Below are 26,474 nucleotides of genomic sequence, written 5' to 3'. Positions count from 1 at the left end.
AATACTTAGGATTTGTTTCTTCAGAAATTTATTATTTGACACTGAGATATTAATATCTCAAGAAAAGATATAAAGATAACAGCCATAGAGTCTGCACTGGAGAAACTTCTGGAAAACACAACTCTACTGCACAATCTACATCACACATACATAGGACGTAGCCAAAAATAATGGGAAGTAGGCTGCTGCAGCTCACTGCTCCTCACACAAAGGCAGTTCCTGTGGGGAAGCAGCAGGCAGATCGTGGAAAAACTACAGGCCTCAGAGTCACCACTGACATGCCAAACGATGAAAAAACAGAGATACCAACACTCACAAAAAAGGTTAGGGATTTATTCGGCAATGAATGTTGGACTGACTGTCTTTGTCAAAGCTCTTTTAAATGTCCTAAAATTGTAACACACTATACATGTCTAAAACACATGCCAAAACAAATAATCCATGGCAGTTATAAAAAAGGGAAAAATGAAAAAGCATATTTATTTTACCTCTTTGCCATTATAAATTAAAATACAGCACAACTTAATTCCAGGATGTTTTACTGTAAATGAGGATGTTAATCACTTTTTTAAATTACATGAGGCAGCCACCCACATTTGCACCAACGTTCCAGGGCTGTGAAGCTATTTCAGAGCCACTGTCAATCTTTGTGAAGACTGCTCTGCCCTAGAACCCCATATAGCATTGTCCAGTGCCTGCTGAAGGTAACTCAAGGAAAATGAAGCTCTCAGTGAATCTCAGAGCATGTGACAACTTCAAACAAAGGTGATGTGCACTGCCTGCACAGCGTTCCTACCAAGAGCAAGGGAGCAAGTCTCTGTGCTTCTCTGGTGACAGGGTCAACGACAGCCACGACATCAAAGTACGTCTCCCCTTCCTTCGGCCTCAGTTTAATTGCACTGAAAGATCAAAAGGATAAAACATTAACCTGGAGGACACAGGAAACAAAAGCTTTTTTTGTACAATATAACCTTCAACCTTCTTAGCATTTCAAAGAACTTTAGATCTAGAAAGACTAGACCTTGATAATGGCCAACTATATGATTCTGTCTATCCCAAAGATTGCAAAACCTTAATAATGGATCTGAAATGGATTGAAAGGTCCATGGGAAGAGAGGAAGAACAGCTTGAAATTTTATTTAACCAAAAACTGAGAAAAGCTACTGAAGTTAGCTTGTGATAGTCATTAAACATTATGCCAATTTTTACTTCTTGGCAAGAAGAGTACGAAGAGAAAAGGAATAAATCAATTTTTAAAAAATAATAAAAGAGCATTCCAGAAAACCTGCAAAGCAAAGAAAAAGGAAAAATATCACAAAATATTCACTATCTCAGCCCACTTAGCTGCATGTCTATGTAATCCTTTCTAGATCCCTGTATAAACATTAGTTGTAGATACAGATTAGCAATTTCAAAACAGTTTCCTTCCATCTCCCACTACTGTAGCGTAAAGATTTCCACATGCTGTTACACAACAAGCACCCTGAGTAAGAAATAATACGCTATTTACCAAATGAAGCTGTCAGAGTTTACTCCAGCTTTTCTTTACTGCTGGACATACAGATGGCTTCCAACCTGTAAACAATTTGTACGACCAACTTTCTCCACATTTGGAAATTTCTTTAGAGTCAAGGAAGTGCTAGACATGAGATGACAGAGTCAAAGGATACAAATACTTTTGTGGCTAATAAGTATTGTCAAGCACATTTCCTGAAGAACTAAACAAATTTACAAGGCCAAAAAATAAATTTCACCATATCCTTTGTCAGCATTAAGTTATAGATATTTTGCCTGTTCTTTTCCTTATTTACTTTTTTAGAGACAAGGTCTCACTCTGGCCCAGGCTGGAGTGCAGTGGTGTGATCGTGGTTCACTGAAGCCTCTAACGTCTGGGTTCAAATGATCCTCTCAACTTAGCCTCCTAAGTAGCTAGGACTACAGGCACATGCCACCATGCCGGGCTAATTTATATTTTTTTGTAGAGATGGGAGTCTCACTATATTGACCAGACTAGTCTCAAACTCCTGGCCTCAAGTGATCCTCCTGCCTTGGCTTCCCAAAGCGCTGGCATAAGCCACCACACCTGGTCCTCGTCTTTTTTTTGTTGTTTTTAAAGACAGAGTCTCGCTCATTCACCCAGCTGGGAGTACAGTGGCATGACCTCAGTTCACTGCAACCTCCACCTCCCAGGCTCAAGCAATCCTCGTGCCCCAGCACCAAAGTAGCTGGGATTACAGGCACATGGCACCATGCCCAGCTAATTTGCGTATTGTTAGTAGAGACGGTGTTTTGCCATGTTTGCCAGGCTGGTCTTGAACTCCTGGCCTCAAGTGATCTGCCTGCCTTGGCCTCCCAAAGCACTGGGATTACGGGCGTGAGTCATCATGCCCAGCCCCCTTGTCTGTTCTTAACTGAACGGTAACTTCCTGTTGCATGGACTCCCTGTGAAGTCACACTGACTTTGGTGACTTAAAAGGAGCAGGGACCTCTAATGAATGTTTAAAAGGACTCGACTTGAAAGGATTTAAAATTATACCCAATTTTTGAAAACCGTTAACTGTTTAAACCATTTTAGTTTGTTTGCTCTGAACAATACTATAATGTGGTTACGATACTAACCACTACTTTTATTTTTTTACCAAACAACATTTACCTAAGTGGAATGAATACAAAAGAATACTACAAAACAGCATAACCAAGAAAACTGGAAACAATTTACATGCTCATGAAGGTTATTTCACATCTTAACTGCTTTGGAAATAACCATCAGAATAGCTTTGGGACCGTGTTGAGGTGGGTGCTTTCAATCTCTGGTATTATTAACAATTTCAGATTAAATCCACTGCCGGTGATTATTTTTCCAATACAACAAAACTTCTGTTACTCTAACACAACTGTTCTCACCGTGCGGCTCCAGAGCAGCGGCATCAGCTTCCCCTGGGCACTGGTGAGCAGCAAGACAGGATCCAACCCAGACTTACTGAATCAGAAACTCTGGGGACGGGTCCAGCAATCTGCATTTTAACAAGCTCTCTAAGTAAAAGCCACATTTTGAGAGCCACTGCCCTAATATGATTTGCACCTCTCTGCTATTCTAGAATTCCAGAAGGAAAAGCTCATTAGAAAACGGCATTCTACAAAGGCTCACAAGGGAACCAGAGAGTCTCAAACAGGACTCTACACAAGAGGGTAACCTCAAGTCACGCCTGCCCACACCAGGTTTGGGGTAGAGTTTCACACATGTTCACATTCCGAGCCAGCAGTGTTCTAGGTGATCAGCAACAGGCACACCAGAAATTGACCCTGTGAGCTCCTTTACTCACCCCACATCTCCAGAACAAGAAAAAGGGACTAGGAAAAAAGCAAGGAACGAGGAGTATTTGTGTGGAAATGGAAACAATATGAACAACATTATGTTTAAGTGTGTTCACTATATTGGTCAAAGACCAGAATAAAACTAAAAGTGACAAAGACAGGAACGAGATTTGGAGATTACACACATTTGCCTAGGGTGCGTAGAGTAAATGTCGAAGAACACTGTGCTCACTAGCATTAATGCACACGGGAATCCCCCAGGAGCAACCTGTTAAAACGCAGACGCTCATTCCTCAGGACTGCTGTGGGTCCAAAGCCCGCATTTCCAACAGGCTCCCAGACAATGTCTTGCTGCTGCTCCATGGACCACACTTTGAGGGCAAGAATATACATAACTGATGGTTCAGATCTTTCTATTTCTAGCATAAATGAGAAACTCCTGAGTTAAATGTAATAAACATTAATTTAACTGACACAACTCCCAGTAAGAGGAATTTCTCTAATAGTAATTATAATTTGTCTCATAATAGAATTTATAATTAAGGTATTTTAATTATACAAAACATGGAGACCCGTGGAGAAGAAGATTTCTATAATGGGAAGAGGTCTTTGCTCAGGACTCGCTACCTCTGGCGAGAAGGGTAAACAAGACGGCAGGTTGATTCGGAAAGGTTTCCTCCCGCTGGTGACTAATGAGTCACTACCTGAGAGTTCACAAAACCTTGAGAAAATGGGTGCAATCTGGGTGCTAATGGCCAAATTCCACAAGATTATCCAGGAGCCATAAGAATCTTCACCCACTGCTGACACAAAAAACTAGGACACACAACTAGTGCAAACAGAGGGCCTCCATTCCAGCCTACAATCATCAAATGATCTGACCACACAAACCTCATCCCCAGGAGGACTGGTCATGAGAAAACACAGGTCCACTAAACCAAAGTCCAATCCATGCCAGACTAATCAGGTCAGAATCACAGACGAGTAGGACACAGGCCTCTATATGTAAAGCCTCCCTGGGGATTCCAAGGCACAATCAGTGTACATGTATATACTTGCCAGCTACGGCAAAGGCTACATACATTACTGTGCAGGGCTCTCTCCTAGAAACAATTAAATCTAATCATGAAGAAGCAACTCAGACTGTGGGATATCCCATAAGACAACTGTCCTGGACTCTTAAAAAATGTCATTGTAAAAGACAAAAGACTAGAAAAAAAAATGGCAGAGAACTCTTCCAGATTAAAGGAGACCAAAGAGACACAACTCTGTAATATGTAATCTGGACCAAAACAAATACAAAAAACAGTTGTAGAAGGTCATTACAAAGACACCGGAGACATGTGAATAGAAATTGTTTTTTAATATTACTATATCAAGGTTACATTTCTGAGGTCAGCTAACAGTACTCTGGAGAAGTCCTAGCACTCAGGATACACATGCGGGAAACGTCAGACATGTTATGTCAGGATGTCTGCAATGTATTTCCAAATGGCGCAGGAAAAAGTATGACCATGTGTGTATGCAAACATACAAATAAACTACTAATGCAGTTACTGTAAGTACTACACAAACACACACATGCAGACACACACACACACCATGCACACGTGCAGATGATGGAGATAAAGCAAATGTGACACACTAACAACTGGTGAATCTAAGTGAAGGACATTTGGATGCTCATTATATTAGTCTTTCAACTATTTCTAGGTTTTAAACTTTTCAAAACAAAAAAGTGAAGAACAAAAAGGCAAACTCCCTCATTATGCTAAGCTTATTTAAAACAAAAGTTTTCGGCCAAGCACCTTGGCTCACGCCTATAATCCCAGCACCTTGGGAGGATGAGGCAGGTGAATAACTTGAGCCTAGGAGTTTGAGACCAGCCAGGGCACCACAGTGAGACCCCATCTCTATAAAAAATACAAAAATTAGCCAGGCATGGTGGCAAGCACCTGTGGTCCCTTCTACACAGGAGGTTGAGGTAGGAAGATCACCTGAGCACAGAAGGCGGAGGGTGCAGTCAGTCAGCTGAGATCACGCTACTGCATCCTAGCGCAGAGGACAGATTGAAACCCTGTTTTTTATTTTAAAAAAGTTTTCAATAAAAGATGAATGAGACAAGTACTTTAATAATCTGTTTATTTTATTATTATTATTATTTTGAGACAGAGTCTTGCTCTGTCTCCCAGGCACAATCTCTGCTCACTGCAACCTCCACCTCCTGGGTTCAAGCTATTCTCCTGTCTGTCTCCCGTGTAGCTGGGATTACAGGCATCTGCCACCACGACTGGCTAATTTTTGTATTTTTGTAGAGATGGGGTTTCACCGTGTTGGCCAGGCTGGTCTCAAACTCCTGACCTCAGGTGATCTGCCGGCCTCAGTCTCCCAAAGTGCTGGGATTACAGGCGTGAGCCTCCACGCCCAGCCAATCTATTTTTTTGTGAGACAGGGTCTCACTCTGTTGTTCAGGCTGGAAGTGCAGTGATGCGATCATGGCTCACTGCAGCCTCTACCTCCAGAGTAGCTGGGACAACATGCTCATGCCACCACACCCAGTTAATGTTTTAAAATGTTTTTGTAGAGACAGGTCTCCCTTTGTTCACTGGTCTCGAGCTTCTGGGCTCAAGCAATCCTCCCACGTTAGCCTCCCAAAGTGCTGGAATTACAAGCATGAGCTACCCTGACCTGCCTTTGTATATACTTGAATTTAAGAAAAGTACAACTGCTCTGTTTAATAAATGCAGTCTGTTTTCTTTTTTTTTTTTTTTTTTTTTTTTTTTTTTTTTTGAGACGGAGTCTTGCTCTGTCACCCAGGCTGGAGTGCAGTGGCCGGATCTCAGCTCACTGCAAGCTCCGCCTCCCGGGTTTACGCCATTCTCCTGCCTCAGCCTCCCGAGTAGCTGGGACTACAGGCGCCCGCCACCTCGCCCGGCTAGTTTTCTTGTAATTTTTAGTAGAGACGGGGTTTCACCGTGTTAGCCGGGATCGTCTCTCGATCTCCTGGCCTCGTGATCCACCCGTCTCGGCCTCCCAAAGTGCTGGGATTACAGGCTTGAGCCACCGCGCCCGGCCTGCAGTCTGTTTTCTACTGCAAGGGTGCACTAAGAGTTATTTCAGATTTAGTTAGAAATAAATGCCAGTTTTCATGCAATGAGATTTGCATATGAATTTTATCTATGAACGCAAATATATGTATTATAAACTGCACACCAAACAAATGTTCGATTCCTATAAGAACTTACATATAAATCTTATATGGTAAAATGAAGGAGCTGAGGTAAAGGCAAATGTAAGAGTTTAATATTCAAGAACATGCACAAATTCAACATTAATTCTATACCTGTGTCTGTCTTCAAAAAACTGATACTCGATTCTTGCATCTCCTTTGGGTTGTGCTGACAGAAGAGCATCCACCTTCATTACCAAGTCACTTGCCCTGAAAGAAGGGGTCAGAGAAATCTTAGCATCTTTTTAACTGAAAGTTTTCCAATTATTGCCAAACATATCATCAGCCCAAATACTGAATGCTAACAAGATGGTTTGAACCAGGTATAAAGTTTGTACTGACAGGACTAAGAAAGAGTGATTAGTAGCATAAACTTGGAGAAGTTACTCATTTTCCCACACGTGAGATGGAGACAGCACCCACTCTGCATGACTCTAGTAAAACTGCATAAAACTCTGTAAGGCACCTAGCTGAGGCCCTGCCCCATTACAGGCTGTCACTATTATTTACATTCTCCCTTGTCCTTTTAAAACTATTACTTTTTATGACTATTAGAGTAATAATTCACTGGAAAATAAACACAAAGGCAAAAACTGAAATTACACATAATATCAAGAAATAAGCTCCAATATTTTGGCTTATAATTGTATAGTTTTAAAAACATAAACAAATTATACTAACCGACGGCCTGCTTTTTCACTTAAAACATATTATAAAAATCCTTTCCTTGGTTAATAAATACAGTGGGATTTCAATATTTTTGCTTGTTTGTTTTAGTCAGGGTCTCACTCTAGTTGCCCAGGGCTCGATCTTAGCATCCTCGAGCTTCCAGGCTCGGGTTATTCTCCTACCTCAGCCTCCCGAGTGTCTGTGGGACTACAGGGCGTGCACCACCAGGCCCAGCTAATTTTCATGTATTTTTAGTACAGACAGGGTTTTGTCATGTTTCCCAGGCTGGTCTTGGACTCCTGGGCTCACGCAATCTGCCTGCCTCGACCCAAAGTGCTGGGATTACAGGCGTGAGCCACCGTGCCCGGCCTATTTCAATATATTTATGACTGCATAATGTTATATTTATGGACACAAAATAATCTAAATATTCAACCAACCAACTACTGAACATCTATGTTGTTTCTAATTTCACTATTATAATCAACACTGCAGTAAACCACTATTGTCCCTGCCCCTTCTAAAATTGATTTCCAACTGAAAAAGATCTTGAACTAAACCTGAAAAAAAAAAAAAAAAACTCCAACTTGCTGAACCAAAGACTAAATCCTGAATAAGAATTTTAAAAGAGCACTTGCGAAATGTATTTGAACTGTAATTAAGCCCATACATTTTCTTTGAACCCAGCAAATACATCAAATTAACTATTTTGGTTCAACATCTCAATATAGATGCCAAATATATATAATACAGGCCATTCTCTTCCTGTGATGGGTCACAGGGTTACAAAACATGTCAAGGGGCACTTGGTTACGTGGACTGGGGTGAGCAGGCCAACAAGAAACTCCCTGAAGGCTGACAAAGTACAATGATCAAAGTGTACAGAGCTAAGCTTCAGGGCAGCCATGGGGATGCAGACTGGGTCATGAATGAAAGCTGTGGCTGTCACGGGGAAGGGGCCACTCCAAGGTGGAGCAGCTCTGGCACTAATGAAAACCCGACGCAGACAAGGTAATTTTGGGAAGCCTAAGAGTTTTAGCATTCGTCTTTTGGCCCCATGACTACGTGATTTCCCTAAATTCACCCAGGAAAGATAGACAGCCATCTCTCGTTGGCAAAAGGCAAGTCTTCAAAGCACAGTCTGGCAATTACATCACCCAAAAAGACTCTAAGGAGCTCCCTGCAATGGTCCAACAGCACGCCACACCAAGCCTATGCCTGTGACGTGGCTGCTTCGAGTCACGAGTACCTCCCGGCCTACATCAAGGGAAGCGTTTCACAGGTCGGGACAAGGGGCATCACTCAGGAGTCACTGAGGTAAGAGGGATCCTCCTTATCTGTAGCCCCAGTACTGGCCAAAATGAGAAAAGATTTCTTCCCAGGTCATACAAGATATGGCAACAGCTGACTCTGACAGCTATCCAAGTCAACACTTCTCTTGAACTCTGTAGTATGAGGACGTAAGAAAAAAACTCAGCAGAACTTTTTTTTTTTTTTTTGAGACAGAGTCTCACTCTGTACCCAGGCTGGAGTGCAGTGGCGCAATCTCGGCTCACTGCAACCTCCCGAGCAGAACTTTTAAATTTTATGTCCTCCAACTATGCATCAAAGAACACATCTCCACAGAACGGGAGAAACTGTTTACAAATCACGTATCTGGTAAGAAAGTGACATCCAGAATGTATGAAGAACTGCCACATCTCAACAACGAAAAACAACACAATTAACAATGAGCAAAGGACTTGAATAGACATTTTCCCAAAGATATATAAACGGCCAATCTGCACATGACAAGATGCTCAGCATCACCAATCATTAGGGAAACGTGAATCAAACCACAAGGAGACAGCACTTCATACCCACGAGGATGGCTATTATGAAAAGCAAACAAACAAACCAACCCCTCCCCCCACCAGAAAATTACAAGTGCTGTGAGGATGTGGAGAAACCGGAACCCTGAGCATTGTCAACAGGAATGTAAAATGTACAGCCACTGTGGGAAAGGTATTGTGGCTCCTCAAAAATTAAACACAGAAATAGATCTTCCAACTACCCAGTTATTTGATGTTTAATGCAGAATCTACGTATATATAACTATGGACTCCAGGGATTCATCCAAACAATTCATTTTCTTCCATTAAGAGAAATAACACACTAAAATAATCAGCTTATAATAATACTGACAGAATTAAAATTAAAAAACCAACAACAACCAATTCATCACAGCTTTGAAGATACAAGGGAAACAACTCAGTATTCTGCACTGGTAAATAAAAGAAAGATTTAAACTGCCTTTCCTTTCCTGAACACAATAAAACTGAAGGGTAACCAAATAGATAATGAGGAAAAGTATCATTTTACATAAGTATTCCAGGTAATAAATAAACTAGCCTCTTTACTTCTGCATATATTTGAAATTTTCCACAACCAAAAATCATAAAAATAAAAACAGAGAGAACTAATTCCGTTCTTTAAAGAGTACCCTACAAAATAAATTATCTTGTTTCAACAGAAGCATACATTAAAACTGGAATTGAAGAGTACTGTTAGATTTTAAAACTGGAAATAAAACACCTTGGGATATGTAGTATGAGAAACAACATACAATCCTAACTGATCAATGAGGAAAGTCCAATTATATAACCCCGTAATTCCTCGTACGGCAAAACTTACACATCTTCTTCTACCCGAAGCTGTTGAATGTGAGATTTTATTTTCTGTCCTGAGGTTTTTAAGATGATATTTTCGAGGAGGTGGAAATCGTCTTGATTAAAGAGCTCACTATCCTCCAGTGGCCCAATGATCTGTGAAGGAGAGAAGAGCGGGCGCTCAGAGCTGGAAGGCTGCCTGCACTCAGCAAGCTGGTAAGGAACCCTCTGGCGTCCTCAGGCTACCTCATATACCAGATCACCCTAAAGACCTGAGACAGGTACATGTCTAGATAAAATCAGTGAAATAATAGAAAGTGAAGCCCAAAACAAATACTTGTAGTTATTTACTTATCAATTCCTCAAGGACACAGTGTAAAACTGTGTGCATCACAGTATATTACAGTAAGCAAACTCCAAAGTAAAATAAAATCGTAACGTAGTTTTCATTAATTCTCCCTGAATAAAAACAACAAAGGCTACTTTATGTACAAAGGCCGTACCGCCTGACTTTCTGAGAGCCACCACACTCTCACCGCCTCACACAATCGCAGGACACAAATCCACAGCAGGAAGGCTCTATCATACGGGGATATTTGTCTGTGTCAAAAAGCACAGCTCCTTGGAAATAGGAGGCAGAAACATCAACGGCACTTCATAAACCCCAATCACCTTTGAAAAAAGAGTGGCTCTGTTTGAAGAGTTTACTAGCTTCAGAGGAGAATGCTGCAAAGACTGTTCACGGATCTAATGTGAAGTCAAGCTTGACAAATCCTCACCCTTCCATTGCTGATCACTGCCCTCTGTCCCTTCTTCAGCTTCAGAACATCCCTGCAGTACACGGCATGAGACAAAATGAAATCCATTTTGGAAGACTCAAAGACCTCTTTAAAAAGACTGAAATCCATTCCCTAGGAAAGTAATCATTATTAAGGAAAAATAGTCGTTATTAAGCAAATCATATAAACAAATAAACACAGTGAATAAACCACAAAATTTTCTTTCCCTGGGAAGTAATAACTAATTTTCATAATTAAGATGTGTCAATTCTCCATCTCCCCGCCATCTCCCTACTACTTAGAGTAACTGCTATTTCCTTATCTTTTCCTGTGATTTGTTCGACTGGCAGACTATTCATCATTCCTTCACTCTGCATTTTTAAATCTTGCTAATTTCCAGTGACAGCCTCTTTTCCTAACTGAAACGTCAAATAGTGTATACTCATCATTCTGTAAAAAATTTAAAAACTACAAAACTGTGATAAGTAACAAAATATAAATGAATAAACACAGGCTTATTCTGGAAACACATCAAGAACACATAAGCCTTGAACCCGTAACTGGCTCACAAGTTGCTCTATAAATAAGCCATATTGTCTCTTTTAAAAACTGTGCCTAACAAATGGCCCCACGCTTAAAACTCACAAAAACCCCAATCATGCACCGCACGAAAGCTAGGCAAGGTTAAAAGTAATAAAGGGAACGTGACAGAATTATTTCTTGGAAATATTCTTCCAAATTAAAAAAGAATTCCCTGAGACTCTGGACTAAAATGACAAATCACGATCATGAATGGACCACGGAAGCTGTAGTGGGTGAGCTTCCGTGGCAGACAGAATGGGGCAGCCTCATGAGAGGCTCGGAGCCTTACCCCAACAGAGAACTCCGCAATGTCAGCTCCTGCAGCCAGGGCCTCTGCAGCCCCCTCCTTGGCCATTTTGGTGATGAAGTTCTTAGCAGCGTTGGAAGTCTGAGTTTGGAGAGCTGCCCAGATTGCTCTGGAGATCTGAGTGTTCTCGTAGCTTATCTCTTTGGCAGGATTATTGATCATGCTTATTCTAACATTGTTACTGGATTTCTGTTCACAAAATGGGAAATGGGAGTCATATTGTAGATATTTTTGAACTTAAAAAGCAGCATTAACATTGGTCATGTTCAATAAGTAGCAAATAATATCTCTCTTAAAAGTCTCAGGCTGAGCGCAGTGGCTCATGCCTGTAATCCCAGCACTTTGGGAGGCCGAAGCGGGCGGATCACGAGGTCAGGAGTTCAAGCCCAGCCTGGCCAATAGAGTGAAACCCCGTCTCTACTAAAAATATAAAAAATTAGCCAGGCATGGTGGCGGGCGCCTGTAATTCCAGCTACTCGGGAGGCTGTCGCAGGAGAATCGCTTGAACCTGGGAAGTAGAGGTTGCAGTGAGCCGAGATCACGCCACTGCACTCCAGCCTGGGTGACAAAGCAAGACTCCATCTCAAAAAAGAAAACAAACAAACAAACCAGTCTCGACCAGGCACAGTGGCTCATGCCTGTAATCCCAGCACTTTGAGAGGCCGAGGCAGGCAGATCACGAGGTCAGGAGATCAAGACCATCCTGGCTAACACGGTGAAACCCTGTCTCCACTAAAAAAATACAAAAATATTAGCCAGGCGTGGTGGTGGACGCCTGTAGTCCCAGCTACTCGGGAGGCTGAGGCAGGAGAATGGCATGAACCTGGGAGGTGGAGCTTGCAGTGAGCCGAGATCACGCCACTGCATTCTAGCCTGGGCGACAGAGGGAGACTCCGTCTCAGAAAAAAAAAAAAAAAAAACCTCTCAAGTAGTTCTCTGCATTCAGAATAAAATTAAAATGCCATCATCAAGCACTCAAAACCTTACATGAAGTGGCCCCCAGCCCACCTTTCCAACTTCATTTCTTACCACCCCTGTAAATATAGCATAAATTACAGACCCTCAGAGTCCCATCTCTACTCAACACATTTTATATTCTTCTACCACACATGTTGTTTCTTCTAACACACTTGTGTTAGAAGTGTTTTCAGTGCTCTGCTCAAACCCTTCTTCATTCACACGGCCTTCCCACATTTTGGGACACAAAAAGCCAAAACAGGGCTCGTACCAATAACATAAGCAATAGAAATTTATATTTGGGTGTACCAAAAGACATCCAAGAATATTCGTCGCAGCAGTCTCAGAATAGCACCAAGCTAAAAACCCAATTGTCCTTCAAATAACTTCAACAAACAAAACTTTGTGGTACAGCCATACGATATAATACTACAGAATGAAAAAGGATTATACACACCTACCTGTAACAACATGAATAAATCTCACAAAAGACTGGGCAAAGAAGACAAACACAAATGAAACTGCATAAGATTCCATTTTACTAAACTAAAAGACAGGCACACCTATTCACTGATATGAGAAGAGGGAAGAGGGGTACTGTCTGGGCACAAGTGTGGGAGGGCTTTCAGGAATTTGAGAGTTCTCTATTTTTTGACCTGAGTGGTGGTCACAAGAGTGTGTTCTCTTTGTGACACTGTGTATCCTATGATTTGAGCACTTCTTGTGAACCTACATTTTACTTCAATTAAAATAGTTATTAAAAAACGCAACTCTCCTTCCCCATTCTCCCACCTTACCACCATGTGAAGATTTATGCATTTGTGTTAGAGTGCCTTTCACATATAACTACTGCCCTTAGCTAGAACTGCCCTGATCTAACTTCGAATTGACCACAGCATTTGGTTCACTCCTTGGACAATAAAGGCACTCGGCACATGAGTGAAACTGAAACCACCTGGATAGTTCCTTATTTCAGTAAGCCTTCCCAGGTATAGGGTGGAAAGGGGACCATGAGGAGGGTTGTGAGGCATGGATGAAGACGCAAACTGAAACAGCTCAGGAAGAATAATTTTGCCATCTCATCCTCCAACAATGACACTCTCCAGAACAATCAGCTGCTTCCCAACCACCTGCCACTGCCACTCACTCAAGCCCAGCTATTCACGGCAGCGTATCTTTTCAGAACGTCTATGTGTGTATCCCTCAGTGCATCTGGATCTACTTCTACTAAACACACACACTACCATTCCTGTGTGCTACTACCCCCACGTCCAGACCTCTGTCGTGGTAAGGACCCCATCTCCCCGATACAGCAGACAACACAATTGTTTGAGCAACTCTGCTCCAAGAACATGAACAGGCATGTGATAAAACTTGTCTATGATGAGGATCTCGCTATTTATTTTTTTCTCTGTAAGAATCTACCCCGTTCAACAAAGCCTGGATACTGTAGTCTTAGATCTCTTTTCTTGAGAGCTGGCAGAGCTCTATAGAAACGATGCTCCGTTCCCTCGAGCATTAAGAAAGCAGGACTCCGAACTCCCACTGAACAACCCAAGCCGCACAGCGACGCCCATGAGGACAGCTACAGCTGCAAACGAAAACATAAAATGAAGTCACAGATACTTGCCTGATGTTTGATGGCATCATACAGTAACTGCCGTCCAGAAGGGCTATCAAAATCCCCAACAATCCAAAAAGTGACTGGCCTAATAAAAGAATCATCTATAGAAAAACAAAAACAGTTAATTGAGTTGGAGGAGAAAAGCACATTCTGTGTTTCAACATTCTGAAAATGAAATTGACCAAATAATTTGTGAGAACCATGCAAAAAGAAGAAAATGACAAGCTTAATAAAGATAGAAGAAAAACTGGTAAACCTTTACTATAATGAAAGCAGGGGAATCTTCCCATAGAATTTAGTTACAGACTAGGAACATGCACTGATTAATTCTACTGTGGTCTGGGCATCTGTTAGCATGTAAAATGAAAAACAGCCTTTGAACATGTGGGTAACATATTGTCATTTTTAATCATATTAATTTGTTATTTTCTGAAAATAATTCTTCACAAATGTTTATACAGAATGTATCTACATTGGCCAGGTGCGGTGACTCATGCCTGTAATCCTAGCACTTCAGGAGGCCGAGGTGGGTGGATCACTTGAGGTCAGGAGTTCAAAACCAGCCTGGCCAACATGGTGAAACCCCGTCCCTACTAAAAATACAAAAAATTTAGCTGGGCGTGGTGGCAGGCGCCTGTAATCCCAGCTACTTGGAAGGCTGAGGCAGGAGAATCACTTGAAATCACCTGAACCCAGAAGGCGGAGCTTGCAGTGAGCCAAGATCACGGTACTGCACTCCAGCCTGGGTGATGGAGCAAGACTCCGTCTCAAAAAAAAAAAATAATAATAATAATAATCTACATTGATATAGCTTCCTGTTACCCACAGATTCCAGAAACAGTATAATTAAGTGTTGATAAATTCTAAATTACAATGGTCGCAGAAATCAAAGAAGAAAATTAAGAAATAGAACATTTTGAAGTTTTAAGTTACCATAGATTTCCTTGGAAGACATTCCTGGACAAAGGTAAAGAGAAGAGAGTAGAAAAAAAGAAAGTATCATTTCTGTAATGAATGCCTACTGTAACAGTCAAAAGGCTAAACAATGGCTAACATGGTCTATGGTTCTTCCTGCTGCTTAGTCCTGTCGGCATCATGGTGCTGTCCCAGTACCCTAAGAAACAGTTTCTTTAAAGAACCAAATGGAGTAATTGCTTGTACTTTACATATAGCTGGGAAACCAGAACTTCTCTCAGGGAGAAACCACAGCGGGGATTTAAAAAGGCGGTAAAAATAGCTGCCTTAAAAGACAGCCAGTGCTTTTTTGAAGCACTGACCCAAAGGGGACAGAATCTGTCCGCCACTAACGGGGCGTCATTTTACACAATCTTAGCCTAAATAAATACCTCTACCTAAAATCAGCTTCAAAGATTATACAAGGCTTTCTAAAACCAACTTTATCTTATAAACCCCAAAATAATATTAACCCTGTACTGTCATTTTTAATCCATTAACCCACTTTTATATCACAAATGTTTTTCCATTTGAACTATGAAATATTTTCCTTTTGACTAAAGTCAAAACGCAAAACAGGTAATATGAAATTTATGAAGACATTTGAAGTTTTAAACAAACGTATATTTTCAACAAATATACAAAGAATTAAATTTTAAATAGATATTTTCTAGACTCAAAGCACTATAAGAAATAATAAGAAAAATTATGAAGTCTCTCCCTTTTTTCTCTTGATTTGCACACTAAGATGAATATGCAAATACTTTCAAAAAAATGTAGAATGCAAGATAATAAGCCTCAAATGGATTACCTTTCTTTGTCAGATAGTTCATACTATTGGCTACAGCAGCAGTCTTGCCTGGGGAATCCAAGATAGTAAATCTAGCATAATCATCCACAAAGAAGTTATCTGGGAGAAAAAATGAAATACATATATATTAGTTCCAGTCCAATCTATTCTTAATATTCAACTGATAACCTGACTTGATCATCATATAAGATTTATAGAAATGCATGAGTGAAGTATATTAAGTTCCATGTTTACTGAACAACTTCACAGCATGGCCCCTATCCCTATTGAAGTCGCACATCAAAGACACAAGGCTGATGAAAACATACATATCTCACACAGCTATCATATAAGTACGTGTCAGTTTAATGGTTGAAATTCATCCCATTCCCATTCCTGTCACTTGTCAACTGGAGAACAGTCTCAAAGAGATCCCCTTAACTCATTTCTCCCTTCCCTAGTCCAACCAGTAGAGTAAGCTCTTCCTGCTCCTATGGAGGAAGCAGGGGTTAAAGAGAAAATACATAAGAAAACTGATTTTTATTTTTCAGGTCTAACAAAATATCACCTTTTAGACCCTTAACAGAAATAAAAGGTCATTTCCACTCTTTTTAGATATGTCCCTTCTCCAATTAGTGTCAAAGGGCAATCCTCATTATTCATTTCCCCTCAGATTATTATTCCTAGAATTCCAGCTTCATCAAGTCATTCTCTTGCTCTAAACCACCCAGTAATTTCTTACAGGCTACAAAATGGTCTCCAGCCTAGTAGTGTAAACCCTCTAACAATCTCCCCAGTCTTAAACATTACTGCACCCTATACAAATGTCAGCCTTCTCATCACAGTCTGCCACACACACCCTGCCTGCCTACCCACCCATCTATTCATCTGTGCACACGCTCACCCATCTACACTGTTACTCGACAATGCACGCTGAACACCTACTATCCATAGCATACTATTCAGGAAAACAGTAGAAAATAAGTCACACACGGTCCATGATATCATGCGGGGGAAGTGAGAGAACACCATGCCAGTAAAAATTAGTATCCTACTAAAAAGGTTCCAGGACACCAAAAGCCAAAGAAACCTGGGTGATAGTGCCACCACCACCAGGTCAGGAGGATGCCAGTGCCTCCTAATTGATGTCTGCACTGGGTTCAGCTGACAGGTGGCATCTTTGCCACTGCGGACTAGCGCTGTTTCATAGCTCACTGCTGCAACACTCAATGGAAAAGGAAATTCTAAAAGAAAACCACTATTATGTTCCTTATTCATGTGTATTCCAGAGACAACCCTTCAAGTTCAACGGTTGTCTTAAACTCGAATAAACATGTTGAAAACAACAAACAGGACAAAGAGCCACAACACGCTCACCTTGCTCTACTGAAACTTCAGGAAAGAAAGGAAAACCCAGCTGTGAAGAAAAAGCTCACTTTCTGGGTAGTTTCTTTCTCAAATATAAGCCTACATTTATACTTTTTCCTCAGTGTGTGTGCTTATGTATAGAGGTGTGTATGGGTATGTGTGTGTGTGTGTGTGTGCATATATGTATGTATTTTTCCTCTACCTAAAAGAAACTTTCAGTTTCAAGTATATTAGAGATAATGCTTTAAGTTAACAACCATAAATAGATTGATATGTTCATTATACTCAACTATAACAATAAATAGCTGGTTATGACTTCATTATACACATCTTTCCTTCCCCAGTGAGATTTCATGGGCTAGTGATGACAGCTCCATCTATTTCCAGGTGTTTGCTGAAGAGGCCTCAGAGTCTCGAGGAAGGCACAAGGAACAAATGGCACCTGGGCTTAACATATTTGGCCCTTGTAAGGTATTCTAGCAGAAAACACCCAAGTGTCCGCCAACTGAGGAACACATACATGTGGACTATCCATAAAGTGGGCTATAAAAAGGAATGAAATGCTGACATACACAACAACATGCATAAGCCTTAACAACACGTTAAATTAAAGAAGCCAGGCACAAAAGGCTTCCAATTATATGAAATGTCTAGAATGGGCAAAGCCATAGAGACAGAAAGGAGATTAGTTGTTGCCAGGGGATAGGGGAAGGGAGGAACAGAGAGTGACTACTAATAGGTATATGGAATTTTGGGGAATTTTGGGGGGTGATGATAATGATATAAAATTAGACAGTGGTGATGACTGCACAAAGTTTGTGGAGTTTTTTTCATTAAAAAACCATTGAATTGTATACTTTAAAAGGTTGAGTTCGCCGGGCGCGGTGGCTCACGCCTGTAATCCCAGCACTTTGGGAGGCCGAGACGGGCGGATCACAAGGTCAGGAGATGGAGACCATCCTGGCTAACACGGTGAAACCCCGTCTCTACTAAAAGTACAAAAAAAACTAGCCAGGCGAGGTGGCAGGCGCCTGTAGTCCCAGCTACTCGGGAGGCTGAGGTTGGAGAATGGCGTAAACCCAGGAGGCGGTGCTTGTAGTGAGCCGAGTTCGCGCCACTGCACCCCAGCCTGGGTGACAGAGCAAAGACTCCGTCTCAAAAAAAAAAAAAAAGGTTGAGTTCTACAGCATATACATTATATCTTGATGAAGCTGCTAAAGGCCTTCCTAAGTTCTCACAGTGAAATTCAGTGAGATATTTGTTGACTGATTCTAGAATGAGGATGAAGAAAGAGAACTCTTTTTGACGAGGGGAGCCAACAATCCAGGTCCATTCTCATCATCTATTGTCTATACAGTTGGCATTTAAATGGCACTAAATATGTTTCAAAGTTCACAGACTTTTGCCCGGGAAGATGTTTTCTTCTTTAGGAGGAAACTCTTGTGAATTTAGAAGCTCATACCATGAACTAAAGGTGCAAAGAGTTTACACATAAAATTTTTTCACAATCTTGGGCTATCCTCTGAACACTGCAGAAGATAATTGGAATATTAAAATCTGAAAAATGTAAAGACTCTGAAGCACAAGTCAAAAGAAGTGTAAGGTTGTTCCTGAAATGCTCCTTACTACTCGCTGTTAAATCCAGGTAGTCTCGTTCAGCTGTCAAAATCCTAGAATTGATTCGTGGAACAACGTTTGGCTGATTCATGATATACTCTACCACGTCTTGATCAGGGGGCACTTCACCCTGCAAGAAAAAAAATAGGAGGTTGAGGGGGGAGTGTAAAGCAAATGTTAGCAATAATAATTCATTAGGAACTAAAAAATTATGAACTTTATAAACTGCTTCCTCTGTGCTAATAATAGTTAAGACAGAAGTTAGTATGTTATTGGTCCCTGTCACTGCCAAGCATACCTGGGCACGTCACCTACAGCATCTCTACCTCTATCAACAACGTGAGGCAGATATTGTTGTTGACATTCATTGCAAAGATGAGGAAGCTAAGGCACAGAAGGTTAAATAACTTACTCAAACCCACAAAGCCAATGCAAAGTGATTGTGAAATGCAAACCCAGGCCGGGAGTGGTGGCTCACGCCTGTAATCCCAGCACTTTGGGAAGCTGAGGCAGGCAGATCACTTGAGGTCATGAGTTCAAGACCAGCCTGGCCAACATGGTGAAACCCCATGAAACCCCATCTTTACTAAAAATACAAAAGTAGCCGGGCGTGGTGGCGGGTGCCTATAATCCCAACGACTCGGGAAGCTGAGGCAGGAGAATCACTTGAACTTGGGAGGCGGAGGTTGCGGTGAGCCAGGATCACGCCACTGCACTGGGCTACAGAGCGAAACTCCGTCTCAAGGAAAAAAAAAAAAAAAAAGAGAAAGCCAAAGGTCTTCTCTCAAGCAGTTAATATACTTTGTAATAAAAATACTCCCATCTTTGTTCAATCTCAGCCATCCAAGTAACCCTACATCTCCGGAGTCAGAATTACAATGAGAGGATGAGAGATCATTCGTTATTCATTCTTCCCTTTCGCACAGCTCATATTACAGAAATAGTCACACTTCTTGAGGGTGATCTCAGAGCCACGTGTCAACAACTATGCAAATGTGCAGATTTATCACACTTAAAATATTTAACATACAAACACACTTTAAAGCCATTTTCTTTTTTTTCCTTTGAGACAAGGTCTTGCTCTGTCACCCAGGCTGGAGTGCAGCAGTATAATCAGAACCACAGCTCACTGCAGCCTCAACTTCCAGGGCTCAAGGGATCCTTCCACCTTAACCTCCCAAATAGCTGGGACTACAGGCATGTGCCACCACGCCCAGCTGACCTTCGCATTTTTGTACAGATGGGGTTTCACCACATTGCCCACGCTAGTCTCAAACTCCTGGGCTCAAGAGATCCTCTCTCACTGTGCCCCACCTAAAGTCATTTTCAAGATAAAGATGTGAATCAAATATACACATTTAAGTCTAAATAATTCTAATTAGACATTGTTTGTAGCTATTTAATAAGGAGCATATGAACCAACCATACAAATCAAAAGACAAAGGTATTAGATGGCTCACTGTCCATGTTGGCCCATGTACACAACTTTGGTCAAGATTACAAATCGACTTGACTCCAATTAGAAGCCTATCTAGTTCAAGGAGGGGAATTTGCCAAAGTCTACAAAACTTTTAAATGTAGGGGGGCAGGGCCTGGGGAAGGCATGGCAGGAGCCACGTCTGGCTGTGAAGGTGCTGCTGAAACAGCCCAAGAAGCAGGCCAAAGAGATGGACGAGGAAGGTAAGACTTTCAAGCAGAAACAAAAAGAGGAGCAGAATAAACAAAAACAGGAGCTAAAATCGAAGTCTATGGGGAAGGGTCCCCTGGCCGCAGGTGAAATTAAGAAATCTGGACCGCGTGCAGTGGCTCATGCCTGTAATCCCAGCACTTTGGGAGGCTGAGGCGGGTGGATCACCCGAGGTCAGGAGTTCAAGACCAGCCTGGCCAACATGGCAAAACCCTGTCTCTACTAAAAATACAAAAATTAGCCAGGCCTGGTGGCAGGCGCCTATAATCCCAGCTACTCAGGAGGCTGAGGCAGGAGAATCGCCTGAATCTGGGATGCAGAAGTTGCAGTGAGCCAAGATCACACCACTGCACTCCAGCCTGGGTGACAAAGGGAGGCTCCGTCTCAAAAAAAGAGAAGAAAAAAGAATCTGGCAACAAGTAAGCTGTGCCTTGTGCCTTGAGGAGATGGTGACCCTTGATTTCATTCCTATTTAAACATCTGTATTCCCTGCCATAGCACCTTTTGCCATCTATAGCTGGAATGAAGTGTTTTGAAGCCTGTTGTACATATAAGAATAAACATTTGTTTAAAAAAGTTATTAAATAATTGTAAATGTAATACCTTCTAACCAGCTCTTGTATACACACACATGCACACATGCATGCACACACACACACACACACACAGTAGTTGTCTTGAGGAAGAAATAATGAGTAATACAGGACAGGAGTGTATAGCTAAAAGTTTCTCTTCATTTACATCTCTATGTTTTGAATTTCATACCATTGGCATAGCGTATCTCTTAATTCTTTTTAAAGGAACAAGGTCATGCTCTGTTGCACAGGCTCAGTGCAGTGGCATGATTATAGCCCACTACAGCTTCAATTCTCAAGCAACCTTCCTGCCTTAGCCTCCCGAAGTAGCTCAGACTACAGGTACATGCCACAATGCCTGGCCTCAACTAATCCTCTAGCCTCGGCCTCTCAAAAGTGTTGTATTACAGGCGTCAGCCACCACAACTGGCTGGTAACACATCTTTCTGTAGTGTATTTAGTTCAAATTTTCTAGTACTTGGTATTTTTCAAGACAATGTACAAAGGTATATACATATTAGAATATTCACTGTAGCACTGTTTGTAACTAGTGAAAATGTAGAAGTAATGTCCAATACTAGGGAATGAAGTAAATGTTTATTTTATTTTATTTATATATTTTTTGAGACAGTTTCGCTCTTGTCACCCAGGATGGAGTGCAATGTCACAATCTTGGCTCACTGAAACCTCGGCCTCCTGGGTTCAAGCGATTCTCCTGCCTCAGCCTCCCGAATAGCTGGGATTACAGGCATGCACCACCACGCCCAGCTATTTATTTTTTATAATGGAATATTAGCCAGGCACAGTGGCTCACACCTATAATCCCAGCACCTTGGGAGTCCGAGGTAGACAAATTGCTTGAGCCCAAGAGTTGGAGACCGGCCTGGGCAACCTGGCAAAACCCCAACTCTCCAAAACATACAAAAATTAGCCTCGTGTGGTGGCACACACCTATGGTCCCAGCTACTTGGGAGGCTGAGGCAGGAGGATTGCTTGAGCCCAGAAGTTCAAGGCTGCAGTGAGCTATGATCATACTCCCTACACTCCAGCCTAGGTGACAGAGAGACCCTGTCTCAAAAAAGTTTTGGTAAGGAAAGTGACCTTTGTGACAACTGATTTGCCCCACTATGTACATCTCCCCAGCTGCACAAAGCCTTGAAAATCAATGGCCCCAAAATAAAACAACTAGGACACTAGATAATTCTCAGGGTTTCTCTTTATTTGGGCTGAAGCAGACCTCACTCAGTGCCAACAGCCTTTTCCCTAGGGGTATCTGTCAAACACAACCGGACAATGGTTTAACATCTCAGCTGCCTGAGGTGGCAGATAACACATGGGCTAACATGAAGCTAGTCAAAAAACAAAGAAAAAAAAGGCCGGGGAATGGGATGTCCATAAGGGACTTTGAAAAGCTCTGACAGGCCGGGCGCGGTGGCTCATGCCTGTAATCCCAGCACTTTGGGAGGCCGAGGCAGGTGGATCATGAGGTCAGGAGATTGAGACCATCCTGGCTAACAGGGTAAAACCCCATCTCTACTAAGAATGCAAAAAATTAGCTGGGTGTGGTGGCAGGCGCCTGTGGTCCCAGCTACTCGGGAGGCTGAGGCAGGAGAATGGCGTGAACCCATGAGGCAGAGCTTGCAGTGAGCCGAGATTGCGCCACTGCACTTCAGTCTGGGCAACAGAGCAAGACTCCGTCTCAAAAAAAAAAAAAAAAAGAAAAGCTCTGACAAACTTCTTGGAATCTGAACGACCATAAGCATCATGCCCAGGGGTATGTGAATGTCCAGGAAAAATCTCAGAAGGCCTTAAACCCTTGCCTCTAACCTTGGGGCTCTGTGCAAGCAAAAACAGAAGACTAAGGCCGAGTTGCCAACTGCCTGATTGAGTGTGGAAAGTGTGCCCCAATGCAACACAGAGACCCTTGGCAAAACTGGGAGATTTTTGAATTCATGCATCAAAGGAAATCTCTGTTCATTCATCAGCTGACCAGTAAGTTAAACAAGCTGAAACTTCAGAAGCCACACATGAAAAAGAATACAGATGTTAAGGAATTGGTTCAGGGCCGAGCACGGTGGCACATGCCTGTAATCACAGCACTTCGGAAGGCCGAGGTGAGTGGACCACTTGAGGCCAGGAGTTCGAGACCAGTGTTCTGAAATTAGAGCCTGGCCAATGTGGTGAAACCCCATCTCTACTAAAAATACAAAAATTAGTTGGGCTTGGTGGTGTGCTGCTGTAATCTCAGCTACTCGGGTGGCTGAGGCACAAGAATCACTTGAACCCAGGAGGCGGAGGTTGCAGTGAGCCGAGATGGCACCACTGCACTCCAGCCTGGGTAATAGAGCGAAACTCTGTCTCAAAAAAAGGAAAGAAAATAAAAGAAAGAATTGGTTCAGGAAAGTCACTAAACAAATAACAGTCGCAACAACAACAAAGAACAACACAAACAAACCCTGGTACGGTGAAGAAGTGTCACATTATTTCAAAGTCCTAGTTATCAAAAGCAAAATTATTAAATATGCAGAAATTGTGGCTTATGCCTGTAATCCCAGCACTGTGGGCAGCCAAGGCAGAAAGGTCGTTTGAGGCCCGGAGTTCGAGATCTGAGACCTGCCTGGGCAACACAGCAAGATCTCGTCTCCACAAAAAGATACAAAAATTAGCCACGTATGGTTGCATGCACCTGTAGTCCCAGCTACTTGGGAGGCTGAGGTGGGAAGATCATTTAAGTCCAGGAGTTGGAGGCCACAGTGAGCTAAGATCATGTCACTGTACTCCAACCTGGGTGACAGAGCAAGACCCTGTAACAAAAAAAAAAAAAAGGACATGCAGAAAGAAAAAAGTATGGTGTATACTCAGGAAGAGAAGGAGCCAAGACATACTATTCTTATTATTATATAAGTAAAATGCATAATGTATATTCTTACATTATGTTCATATATTATTCTGAGTAAGTCCAAACATTGGACTTAATTAGACAAAGAATTTAAATAAATGATTTCAAATATACTCAAGAACTAAAAGAAACGAAGTCTACCAAAGTAAAGTTTAAGACCTACGTCTCACAAAATAGTATCTATAAACCTAAGGAAATTATCAAAAAGAACCAAATAGAAATCTGGATTTATACTAACTGAAATGAAGCATTCACTAGAGAGGCTCAATAGCAGATTTTAGTTGACAGAAGAAAGAATAAGTGAATTTGAAGATAAACTGAGATTATCCAGTCTGAGGGACATAAAGAGAGAGATCTATGGGACATGAGAGAGTACCAACATACGCGTATTTCCAGAATGAGAGGAGGGAAGAGAAAAGGACAGTGTGTGGTAAATAATCTGGCTGGCCCTAGTTCCTGGGATGTAAACTGTGAATCCAGTGATTCATGGCGAGCCCCTCAGCTCACATGTGACGGTTTCTACTCCGGCGTGATGCACAGTGGGGCCTGAGAGACTGTGCTAATGCCACGACTCAGATCGGGGGCTGGTAACACTAGAAAGACCGACCATGATTAGAGAGTTGGGGTTCTGAGCAATAGGCTATCTGTCCAGTAATATCCTGTTCTCTGCAAATTTGATTTGTATAAAATGTCCAGAACAAGCAAATTCATGAAGCAGAAAGTAGGTCTGTGTTTGCCAGTGGCAGGGTGGCGGGGAGTAGGACAAAATGGGCAAAATGGAGAGGAGTCCTTGCTCCTGGATATGGGGTTTCTTCTGGGGGTGATGATAATGTTCTGAAATTAGAGGTGGTAGTTACATAACTGTGTATAGAGAATAAAAACTACTGAATTAAACTACCCTTTAAACAGCTGACTTTTATGCTGTCTGAATTATAGCTCAAGAACTATATATATTAATATTTATATATAAATGAAAAATAAGATTCTCTCCAAAGTCAAAATTTCCTACAAACAGAATAAACGTTTCTTAGAACTGCTTGCAATTTTTAAGATAAACATTTAATCCTGAAATCAATAATACTAGTTATTTCAATTACCATATACAGAAGATTTATGAATATTTTCATCATAGCAGGACTTGCCAAGAGTTTGCAAACCAATTACTAGTGACATATAGAAAATAGATTTTTTGTTTTTTTGTTTTTTTTTTTTAACGGGACAGGGTCTCACTTTGTCACCCAGGCTGGGGTACAGCGGGGCAGTCACAGCTCACTGCAACCTCAAACTCCTGGGCTCAAGCGATCCTCCCACTTCAGCTTCCTGAGTAGCTAGGACGACAGGTGCACACCACCAAGCCCAGCTAATTTTTTCATTTTTTTTTTAGAAATGGGGTCTTGCCATATTGCCCAGGTTGGTCTCAGACTTCCTACCCTCAAACCATCCTCTCACCTCAGCCTCCCAAATAGTGATACTAAGAATTTTACTGCCTACTATAGAGGCAACAAAAAATGTAAGCCAACTGTTGTCTCTAAAAATCCCACCTTGAAACATGACTCACCAAGTACACCGCTCTTTGGAAGAAGGTGGTGGTCTCCAGGATTTTATGCATTGTGATGGTTTCTAACTCATCAGGGTCTAGCTGTTCCCTTTCAAAGGGCATTCCATTGAACAGCACAACGGGCAGGGGTCCAACCCCAGTCTGCTCATAGTAGCCTCTTGCTTCCTGAAACAGAAGGAACAAGAAAAACAGCAGATTTTTGCCTTTTGTGAGACAAATGGAACAGAGCATATTTTTCTTACATGACTGTTCTAACAACAATCAACAGAAAATAAGATACTTCTTTTTAAAACAATGAAAAATGACATCACAGTTAATATCCTACTATGTAAATCTGAGATTGAATTACTGAGTTGGAGTTTTTACAAAACCACAAAAGCTTGCAGATTATGAAGAGTGTGTCTGTGTGTGTGTGTGTGTGTGTGTGTGTGTGTGTGTGTCTGTGTGTGGCACAGGCTATCAAAACTGAACTACATATACTATGGTCAGCACTACACAACAGAACTTTCTGCAGTGATGGAAATATTCTATCTGTGCTTGTCTGTGCTGTCCAATGCAGTGGCCACTACTAACTACATGTAACTACTGAGCACCTGAAACCTGCCAACTATGACCAAGTAACTAAATCTTTAATTTTCGTTAATTTCCATTTAAAAATCTACATGTGACCATGGGCTGCCAAAATGAAGTACACAGGTTTTGACTACCATAAATTATAAGCGCTCTATGCAAAAAGCCTGAGGGAAATATTTGCACCCAATTCTAAATAAGGGTCCATATCACTAACAAAGAAATTGCACCTGCAGAAAACAAAACAAGGTTTGTGGGGAAACAGTGCTCAACAACTGCTCTAAGACACAATACACCCAATCTTTTCCCTTCTCCAGGACAAAAGAGGTTCACTGGCCAGAAAATA

General features: G+C 41.7%; 2 protein-coding genes across 7 annotated transcripts in view; one reads left to right on the top strand and one right to left on the bottom strand.

Annotated features, from left to right (window-relative positions):
* POLR2D (RNA polymerase II subunit D) overlaps positions 1–26,474 on the top strand; it is a 471,659-nt gene that overhangs the window by 146,844 nt on the left and 298,341 nt on the right. The gene's annotated exons all lie outside the window — the stretch shown is intronic.
* UGGT1 (UDP-glucose glycoprotein glucosyltransferase 1) overlaps positions 1–26,474 on the bottom strand; it is a 108,277-nt gene that overhangs the window by 23,625 nt on the left and 58,178 nt on the right. For 5 of the 6 annotated variants that reach the window (XM_050751577.1, XM_050751578.1, XM_050751576.1 and 2 more), the window contains 10 exons: positions 25,559–25,723; positions 18,849–18,969; positions 15,876–15,974; positions 15,044–15,067; positions 14,117–14,211; positions 11,512–11,718; positions 10,641–10,772; positions 9,887–10,017; positions 6,659–6,754; positions 797–899 (listed from right to left, as the gene is read on the bottom strand). In XM_050751577.1, coding sequence (XP_050607534.1) covers positions 797–899; positions 6,659–6,754; positions 9,887–10,017; positions 10,641–10,772; positions 11,512–11,718; positions 14,117–14,211; positions 15,044–15,067; positions 15,876–15,974; positions 18,849–18,969; positions 25,559–25,723 — 1,173 coding nt within the window. The remainder of the gene's footprint in view (positions 1–796; positions 900–6,658; positions 6,755–9,886; positions 10,018–10,640; positions 10,773–11,511; positions 11,719–14,116; positions 14,212–15,043; positions 15,068–15,875; positions 15,975–18,848; positions 18,970–25,558; positions 25,724–26,474) is intronic. The other variant, XM_050751579.1, reaches the window with a different exon arrangement.

The sequence above is a fragment of the Macaca thibetana genome, chromosome 12, assembly GCF_024542745.1.
Source record: "Macaca thibetana thibetana isolate TM-01 chromosome 12, ASM2454274v1, whole genome shotgun sequence".
Lineage (NCBI taxonomy): Eukaryota > Metazoa > Chordata > Mammalia > Primates > Cercopithecidae > Macaca > Macaca thibetana.
Note: the sequence above shows the minus strand (reverse complement) of the source record. Positions and strands in the feature narration are given on the sequence as shown.